The sequence below is a fragment of the Zeus faber genome (assembly GCF_960531495.2).
Source record: "Zeus faber genome assembly, chromosome: 4".
NCBI classification, from domain to species: domain Eukaryota; kingdom Metazoa; phylum Chordata; class Actinopteri; order Zeiformes; family Zeidae; genus Zeus; species Zeus faber.
This window is the reverse complement of record NC_137191.1, coordinates 25,671,343-25,681,342: the sequence shown is the minus strand read 5'-3', so window position 1 is coordinate 25,681,342 and position 10,000 is coordinate 25,671,343. Positions and strand designations below refer to the sequence as shown.

The window sequence follows — 10,000 nt, the reverse complement described above, 5'->3', positions numbered from 1 at the left end:
ACCAGGCCACCTTCTTTCATTGCTCCATGGTCCAGTTCTGACGCTCACATGCTCATTGTAGATGCTTTGGAGGAGGACAGGGGTCAGCATGGACACTCTGACGGGTCTGTGGATACACAGCCCTCCTGACACCTTTCTGTCATAGCAGCATTAACTTTTTTCGGCAATTTGTGCTACAGTAGCTCTTCTGTGGGTCAGAGCAGACATGTTAGACTTCACTCCCCACACGCCCAAACTCAATGAACCCATCGGCGCCCATGACCCTGTCGCCGGTTCACCGGTTGTCCCTCCTTGGACCACTTTTGGTAGGTACTAACCACTGCCTACCGGGAACACCCCACAGGACATGCAGTTTTGGAGATGCTCTGACCCAGTCGTCTGGCCAACACAGTTCTGCACTTGTCAAAGTCGTTGCTATCCTTACGCTTGCCCGATTTTCCTGCTTCCAAAACATCATATATAAACTGAGATATATATATAAATATATGTATATATATATATATATGTGATGCATTGTCTTGAGAGGTTACTCAGTATCGATCATATTGATAGTAAATATTAGGGACTGGGAATCGGTACTGTGTCTACTACAAATTTACACAAAACACTTTTTATATAATTTGATACAATTGTTTAGTTCATCTTCCCGGTCATCAGATTGTTTAGACATTTCCAGTCCAGTTCAATTGGAGGATCTTAATTGCCAACTGGTGTAATTTGGTGTATAAAGTGACCCTGCAATAAAAAAGAGGAGAAGCTCCAGTCCCTCCCACACCCCCCCAACACCCCCAACTCCCGCAACCAAAAAAAAACAAAAAAAACAACATTAAGCAGAATGAATGAAATGACAGAGCTTATGTTCATTTGCAAAGGTCAGGCTCTGCCACATAACGCTCTGGCTAACACTTTTTCCGACACAATCCTAAACGCTCAAATACCCATGAGCACCCGGCAGAGGCACCGATAGAGAATTTCGCCGCTCTAAAAACAGAAATATAGCCCTTTGCGACCTAAATAATAATAATAATGAAGAAAAAGAAAAAAATCAACGGCGAAAAAAAATATATAAATAAAAAATAAAGACATTTAGATAAGGGGGGGGGGGGGTGAGAAAAAATAATAAAATAACGTCCAATAAAAGAGCTGAGTGAACATCTGTGTGGGATAGCCGGGGGGATTAAGAGTGTTTGGAACATTTTAAGCGCATTAAGGATTAAAAAAAGGTCAGAATGTTTAGCAACATACCGATAAGCCTCTTAAGTGAAACCCAATTGGGAGGCTGTACCGCGTTATCCTGTGTTTTTTGGGGGGCGGGGGGGGGGGAGAAAGTGGGAGAGGATAGGGGAGGAGGGGAGGGGGGTGGGAGCGAGGGAAGTAGTGGGGGGGTGTGAGGAGGAGATGGGTGACGGGGGGAGGAAAGGAGATGAGTAAGGAGGGGAGATGCGAGCGTGTGAGGAGGAGATGAAGGGGGGAGGGCAGGGAAGAAGGGAGGGGGGGGAGCAGGAGTGGATGGGGTGATGGGGGGGAGAAAGAGGAGAAGATGGATGGGGGAGAAAGGAAAATGAATAGGTGGAGCGGGAGCTGAGGGAAGGAATAGGAGGGCGGTGTCAATCCATCCTCGGGGGCAGTAGTTTGAATCCACTTGTGACAATTTTTGACCACCCTTGACCTTTTTTTATCCCGTGTTTATCATTACGCGTTCAGAAATAACTTCCGAAAACCGTGTTTAATCACACGTCGCCGTCTATATGGGTCATGTGTGAATGTTTTGGTGTGTTTTAATCTGGACGGTTTCAGAGCTTTAGTGCCTCGCTCTGCTCCGCCGGCGTCCTCCCCGCGGCCACGCCGGGTGACAGAGTGGCTACTCAGTGTAATCTCTGGCAACCACAGACCAACAAGTCGACACAGCAGGCCAACGGGTCAAGGGGTCAAAGCTCACAAAGTCCCAGGATGGACGGACGTACGGATGGATGGATGGATGGGACGGTGGATGGATGGAATGTTATGTCGGTGGGGAGACGTTTCACCAAACAAGGCAGACGTGGCTGATGTATGGTGAAAGACGGTGAGAAGGGTTGGGCTTGGGGTTGGAGACCGCATCAAGGGTTGTAGGCTCATGGTGACCCAGGTTATGTTGACTGCAGTGGGGTTGTGGGCTTTGGCTAAGTGCCTGTGGTGGCAGTAATGGACTGTCGGCGCTGATTTTGGCAGCCTCAGTCTGGGGACTAATGCTCTCTCATGTTTGTCGGGGACCGAGGCGGAGCATTAAAAATAGAGTTGGTTATCCAGCGGCTGTGGGAGAATTTCTGGGATCGTCAACTCGGATCGTTTTCAGAGATTATAGCTTTACATGTGTGGTGGATGCATTTATTCCTGCACGTGTCGTGTCGTTGGCGGTCCCTCCGAGTGCGTCTGCAGAGCTATATGCTGAGCGTGTATGTGTTTGTCTGGCAGTTGGTGGGGTTCTGGAGGTTCTTTAGGGTCGGTGCTGTCGGGGGAAGGCTCCAGGCTTTGGGGGTTAGAGATGGGGCTGTTTCTGATGGAAATGGAGGTGGCTGGATGTGTACGTGTGTTGGGGGCGGGGGGTTGTAATGAAGCTGCCGGGCTCTGATTGGCGGTGCTGCAGGGAGGGCTTTGGGGTGCTGCTGTGGGAAGATAAGGGGCTGGATGTGTGTCTTGGAGGGCCGGTGGGGGGGTACAGGGGTTCTGGGGATGGGGGGAGGTTGGGGTGCTCGCTACTGCTGTTGCTATGCAGCTGGTAGAGTGGTGATAACCAGCAGCCAGACCCCCACCGCCACCACCACCAACACAACCCTTAACTTCACGACTTCTCCCCTCCCATCACCCTGCGCCACCCTGCACTGGCACTCCACAGCGGCCCTCGTTCATTCAGAACGAGTGGTGTAACACTGCGTTGATAGTACAGCGGCAGCCAGCTAATGCTAGCGGATCCTGAGCTCGAAGCTGGAGGCAGTAGCTGTGGAAGCCAAATTTGTACCAGGCAGGCTACAGTAAGACTAGCTACAGCTGGCTGAGCTTGGCTTCGACCAGCTGGCTGAGCTTGGCTTAGTCCAACTAGCGGAATAGAGACCTTTAGGAAATTCAACGTCTGTAATTTGGTTGACCAGGATTGGGGTTTGGTTTTATAGAGCTGTTATAGAGTGGTTGATTATCCTTTTGAAACCCTTGCATTTTACTCCACATTATCTGTGATTGAGTTCAGTCTTGCTTGAATTTAACATTTGATCCCACAAATCTTCAGCTCCCAGTCGAATGAAAACATAATGAAAGTCATGACTTCGCCAAAACCCTATCCAGCCGAAACCCTATCCAGCAGACATCTAGCAAATAGGTATGTGATGAACAGTAATGACCTGCAGAGGCCTGAAGGTCCAGACTGAAGATTTCTCTCCTCCTGAGAAGTTCTTGTTCTTTGTTCGCAAAATGGCACACGCCGGCTCCCATTGCCATGTGCGTAGTGGTATATCAGTGGTTCTCAAATGCTCAGTGCCCCACACATCACTGGTTTTCTGTCTAGACATGAAGCGCAGTCGGGCTCGATTCAGACCTGGAATATCAGGCGGATTCCACTCACTATCCCACCTTGGTGGGATAGGAAACCAGCAGGACTTGGGGTCACTTAGGGACTGGAGTTTAGAACCCCCTGTCGGCTTATATACTTTCAATTGATGAATCATATTATTGCTCTTGGGTGTGATATATTGTCGATATGCGACTTTCTGAGTTCTATAGTTTCTCTCAACTTATTCCAACGTGAACTCAACGTCTTCAGTGTTCATAGATACACATGACGCATATGTCCGATTTTCTGAAGCGGTTCGAGAATACTGTGATGTCCAGGGAAGCGGTGCATCCCACCCTATGTATGTATGGTGTGAGAAATAGAGCGGTTATCATAAAGCCCGGTGGCGAAATACTACACGACGGTTATAAAGTCCAGTGCAGTACGGTTGTTTTCTTAACAGTTTTCATTGGCCTACGTATATGTTTACCCTGAACGCGTGTGTCTGAGTGTTTGTTCACGTATGAGTGTTTGTCTTTGAATGTGTCTGGAGCGCGCGCGCACGCCGCGGGGGCGCAGGAGCGCATGTTTGGAGCGAGTGCCGTCAGCTAGCAGGAATGCGCCGCTACCGCCAATGCTAAGATGGCTGCCAAGCTCTAAGATGGCTGCCAGGATTGCACCCAGCCAGCAAGAGACAGAGGAGAGTGTGAGATTCTGCATGAAGAGAGAAGGGGGGCTAGGTGGGGGGGGGGACCTTCTCTTTCATTTATACGCTCTCTCTCTCTCTCTCTCTCTCTCTCTCTCTCTCTTTCTCTCTATCTCTCTCTCAGTTCATTCATTCTACACCGGTCTGTCTCGCTCACTGTCTCTCTGTGGATAAGCAGAGTTTTCGTAGGCAGCGAGACAGGTCTGTTATTGTTTCTGCTCAGTAATCTGTGGCTTAGCGTGGTGGCTAGGCGAGCGCTGCTGGCAGGAGACTACGCGCTCTGTTATCACCTACAGCCTGCAGATAAACACCTCCCTGAGTCAGCTATAGCTAACGAGCTACTCGCTCGGCCGAGGTGAAGCGCCGCCCGAATCACCCTCCGCGGCCCGCACACCGCCTTCGACGGCGGCCGCGGGAACCAGGGATGGCGTCCGCCGCCTCACTGGACCCACATGTACATGGAAGCCACACCGCTTTGTTTACAACCACAACTTCAATGCGGGCTGTCCCTCACAATCCGTCGATGGGGGAATCCATTCCCTAAAAAAAGAAAGCACAGGCGTGTCGTGGCCTACGGTCGCCTATGGTTTCCACGGGATGTTTTTTTTTGGAGCCTTTCAATATAGTACACCAACAATGACAGGTGCAAGTGTGTGTAAATTTGGGCAGCAGTGTGTGGGTCAGAGTGCGTACTGTATGTGCGTGCATGAGTGTGTGTGTCGCTGGACTGTCAGTGATTCCCAGAGGCAGCCGGTTTTCCTCCTCCTTACAACAGTCCTCCTCCACTCCCCCTTCGGGCAGCAGGGCTGGCACGGGCAACGGGTGAACGTGTGTGAACCTAAGTATTACAGTGTGTGTGTGTGTGTGTGTGTGTGTGTGTGTGTGTGAGAGAGAGAAATGAAGGGAAGACAGAGTGTGTGTTTATCAGTGCGTGTGCGGGTGTGTAAGGTGCTTGTTTACACAGTCTAAATCCGTACCAGCAAGAAGGTATTAAATGGGATTAGGGAAAGGGGTATGATTGCGTGGTGAGATAGTCGATGACATCGCAGCACACTGTAAATCATTTCACCTTAAGTCGGCAGGACAGCGGGAAAACAGAGAGAACATTCTTAGACTCAACACGCACGCGCGCGCGCACACACACGCACACACACACACACTCAATATGAAACATTCATCAACAATATATAAATCTTTCTTTGGAGTTCTCTCTCACACCTATGATATCATGGTCTTTACGGTGTGGATGCATGACTTTTACTATGAAAGAAGATATTGTGATATTTCCAAACCATATGCTTTGCATGTGTGTCATTTTTTTTCCGGTACACAAAGAGTACTTACTCTCTCTCTCTCTCTCTCTCGCTCTCTCTCTCCCTCTCTCTCTCTCTCTCTCTCTCTCTCTCTTTCCCTCACCCCTCCTGTTTCTGTTCCTCTTGTAGAATCCGGACAATCAGATAGCTCCAGCCAACAGGGGGACACAGACATCAAACCACCGCCAAATGGTATGCAGACACACACACACACACACACACACACACACATGTGCTCACACACACTCACTCACGAGCATGCAGTCAAAACATACCCATTCCAAACCGCCGTAAAGAATCAGCATACTCGAATTGATTCCATCACGCTCATCATTCTTACCATATTCCAATTATGGATCCAATTAGCAAACACACCCGCACAGATGTTGATCCACAAACAAAGTTAGAGATGGTCTCCCTCTCAAAGGAAAGTCATTTTCCCATTTGCCTCCCCCCTCCCTAATTTTATTTTGGACAAACAAATGGATTTATTACAGAGCTATTCTGCTTTCCGCTGCCATAGTTTTCAACTCTTGTTTCTGTGGTGGAGTCCACGAACCGGGAGCAGATGTAGACATGAGATCATCCCGATGGATGTACTGATACTGTGTGAACTTCCGTCTGATTGTTGTTGATGATAAGTGTCCTCGTCGCCTCCCTTGCCACAGGGCACCTGAGTTTCCAGGACTGCTTCGTCACCTCAGGGGTGTGGAACGTGGCAGAGCTGGTCAGAGTGTCACAGAGTAAGTTTTTGGACCAGAAAAAATGAACTCCTTTTTTTTGGGGTTTCTACAATGTTAGACATAGCATAACACAGGTGGGCTGTTTTTTGTTAAAAAAATGTTTTTACCTTAAGGGGTCGAATCTAATCATTATTTAGTTTCTTAGAGAGCATTCTCCTCCATATCAAGGTCCTTTCGATACAAATATGATCGTTGACATGCCTCCTTTCCCATCCTCAGCCCCAGTAGCCACGGCGTCGGGTCCGAACTTCTCATTGGCCGACCTGGACAGCAGTCCCGGCTACTACAACATCAACCAGGTGGCCCTTGGGCGACGCCCTCTTGCCTCTCCTCCATCCACCAGGTAGGAAAAAAACATGGTTTCCGGCCCCTCACCCTAATTCTCCACGCTAGCCATCTCAAAGTCCCTACGGTCCCGCCAATTTTTGAGTCAAAATCTAAGAAGAATGTGTTTCAGATCTATTACAGTAGAGTATAATTAACCCCTTCTCTTAAGGTACAGTATAAGGACATAGATGATACCTTTCATACGTTGACAGGCGATAACTTCCCAGCCAGCCCACCCATTTTTAGTTACTAGCAGGCCGAATAAAGCTGCCAAGAAGTTTGAGTATGTACTGTGCCGGTGAACACCGCAGTCGCTCGCTGTGATACGGCCGCCCACTATTTTACCAATCCGAAATAATTCACTCTGACCCAGGAATGGGAAGGCGCTGTTTAAAGCTATGTCGATTTGGGCGTTTTATCGGAAAACTCTTGTCTGTACCTCAAAATTCTCACCCTTCTTCATTTTTTTTTTTTTTTTCCTCGCGGCGGTTTACGTACATCGTAACTAACTCCTTGTCTCTAACTCAAATGGCAGTGTGCGCTACAGTCCGTCTCCTGTCGTAGAATCTGTCCTGGTTGTCTTCTTACCTTTCTATCTATCTATGTGTCCCAGTCCGCCTCTTCCTTATCAGTGTGTGACGGCTCTTTCTTTCTCTTTCTGCCCCTTCCCCTCCGATGTCACTCTCTCCTTTTTTTATCTGGCTTTCCTCTCCTCTCTTTTTTCTTCTCGTCTGTGTCGCTTTAGGTCTGAGGTGGAGTTGTATGCCAACCTTCCACGGAGGTAGCTACGCACATTTATACAGACATGGAAACAACCCCCCCCCCCCACACATACACACACACACACACACACACACACAAATGTCACAAATACACTCACACAAGTAGAAAAGACCTCAATCACTCAGAGCTGTCTTTTTTTAACATATTTTCCTGTCCCTGTTTCCTAACTAAGCTTTCTATTTCCTTCTGTCCCCTCTCCTCCATCTTGCTCCTTTATAACCATCTGATCCATGACTTCTGTACTGCACCGTGATGGACTTTATGGACATCTTACTTTTCAGTTTTCAAACGCTTACGTAGTATATTACATCCTGAAACCAGTACCATTCCTTTCCTGCCCCCTGCCCACGCCCGCCCCCCGTGAAGTGACCTCCACCTCCTGAGTCACCCTGTCGTCATCTTTGCCCTCAGCTCCACCAAGAGGAAGTCGTTAGACGACAGCGAGCTGGAGAGTCCGACGGACGACGTCTTCTACCCGGGACGCTCGCCCGCCGCAGGCTCCTCCCAGTCCAGCGGCTGGCCCAATGACATGGACGCAGGTACCCCCGCCATACCCCGAGCCCATATACCCGCCCTCCCCACCAGAGACCCCAACCCATACAACCTATTAGAACGTAAAGGTATCACCCATTTCTAGGCCCCCAAACCCCCTCGCCCTGCCTCACTTCCCATCAAACTTCTCACCCTCCCTCCCTTACCTCAGTTAGTCGCTCTCTCCTGTGACAGGTATAGGCCAACACCCTTGAAAAACACAATCCTAATATTTCAGTCCAAATCCCTCAATCCGTACCCCAGAGAAAGTTCCCCAGTCGCTGACTGTAACAGAACGAGCCGAAGTGTAACATTAGCGGAATACACCCTTCATTTATCAAATACAAAAGGACTCTGTGACCGAGACTTCAACATAGCTGTTAGCTGTCTCTGCCAAAGTAAGGAAACACATATGTTATTGAAGCCTTCACAGTCTATTTAAGATATTTCTCGGAAGAATCGGTCTGTAGTATTTGTTCCCTCCATGGGTTTGCTGACCGCAAGACAAATATCAGTTTCAAACAATTCCTTCCGAGCCATCGGCTTTACCCTGTGGTGAAGCATTAGTGGAGCAGACATCTCTTCCAGGGGATGTTAAAATCAAATGTAGTCCAGTGAACAGATCTTAACTCAGTCAATCAGGTGAAGGGGGGACTTTGAGACGGCTTCTGACCCCATTCACCAGAAGTACAAATGACTCTCTTGACATTACATGAACAAATAGCAGCCGGAGCCGAATACTATCCCGACCCAAGCCCCCACACACGGGATGTACAATGTCAGCCTGTGTTTGGACTGGGTTTGGTGTTTCCATTCCAGTCAGGACAGTTTCAGCGTCCCACCTTTTCCGCCGCACAAACCCTTTTGCCCTATCCCCCCCAGAGCACCTCTTTCTCAACAACCTTCCAGGCAAAAGAGGCCTTTCACATCCAGCCTGTAGTCCCAAGATGTCCCTAACATCCAAGATATGATGCTGGGCTTGAAGATGTTCCCTCACACTCCCCCCATCCTACAGAAATGAGCATTCACCTCCCCTCTCATCCTCCCCTTCTTTTATTTTTTTATCTATTTAGCCCACCTCTCTCTCTCTCTCTCTCCCTCATTGTTAACAATGCCCTTCTCCACTTTCAGTGCAGCACCATTTGGCGAGTGTGCAGGAGAGGAAGATAAAACATGAAAACGATGGCGTGCAGTTTCCTTACCATGGTTAGAACAATATTGATTACACTACAATGTATATATGCATATATTATCTATTATATTTACTATTTATTAGCCTGTATGCAGTTTAGCCATTCCTGTGTGTGTGTGTGTGTGTGTGTGTGTGTGTGTGTGTGTGTGTGTGTATGTGTGTGCTCGCGTGTATGTGTGTGTGTGTGTGTGTGTGTGTGTGTGTGTGTGTGTGTGTGTGTGTGTGTGTGTGTGTGTCTGTGTGTGTGTTTGTGTGGTATAAATGTCTACAAGCAGGATGGTGTGTCCCAAAGCTTGGCTCCAATTGTTCATCAATGCATTCAATTCTGTGATAAAAAAAAAAAAGGTTTATTTGGTTGCCGCTGTAATCACACTGTGGTGTTCGCTGCTGATCCAGATCACTTCACCATCTTTCTTATAAGCAGTACATATCTGCTGAGGTGCGCTAATAGGATTGTTGAGGATTACTCAATTTTAGGACTTACGTTCCGTCTCAAACATCAAACTGCATGTAGTTGCTCTTAAGCTCCCTGGGTTTACGCTCGGTAAAAAACGTCTCACTGGTCCCAGTGGCACGTTCACTGACAGATGTCAGCAGGCTCACTGTGACAGCCCTGCCGGGCATGTTCCCATGCTGTTCTCCCTCAGATTCTCTCACACACACACACACACACACACACACACACACACACACACACACACACACACACACACACACAGCATCACAAACCAACACAGTGACAACACATATGCAGATGGGTATGGACACACACACACACACACACACACACACACACACACACAATTTCGAATGAAGCCTTTACATTCTCATATACAAAATACACAGCCATCTGCACATCCCCACACCCACACGCTGACACAT

The 10,000-nt window shown here is 48.5% G+C and overlaps 1 protein-coding gene across 1 annotated transcript in view; it reads left to right on the top strand.

The window, feature by feature from the left end:
• The window catches only part of LOC307229511 (nuclear factor 1 X-type-like), a gene marked incomplete at its 3' end in the record, with an annotated part of 115,283 nt that overhangs the window by 85,931 nt on the left and 19,352 nt on the right, over positions 1 to 10,000 (top strand). Inside the window, exons 3-8 of the mRNA XM_079999510.1 lie at positions 5,672 to 5,734; positions 6,211 to 6,285; positions 6,505 to 6,628; positions 7,358 to 7,393; positions 7,807 to 7,934; positions 9,058 to 9,132. Coding sequence (XP_079855636.1) covers positions 5,672 to 5,734; positions 6,211 to 6,285; positions 6,505 to 6,628; positions 7,358 to 7,393; positions 7,807 to 7,934; positions 9,058 to 9,132 — 501 coding nt within the window. The remainder of the gene's footprint in view (positions 1 to 5,671; positions 5,735 to 6,210; positions 6,286 to 6,504; positions 6,629 to 7,357; positions 7,394 to 7,806; positions 7,935 to 9,057; positions 9,133 to 10,000) is intronic.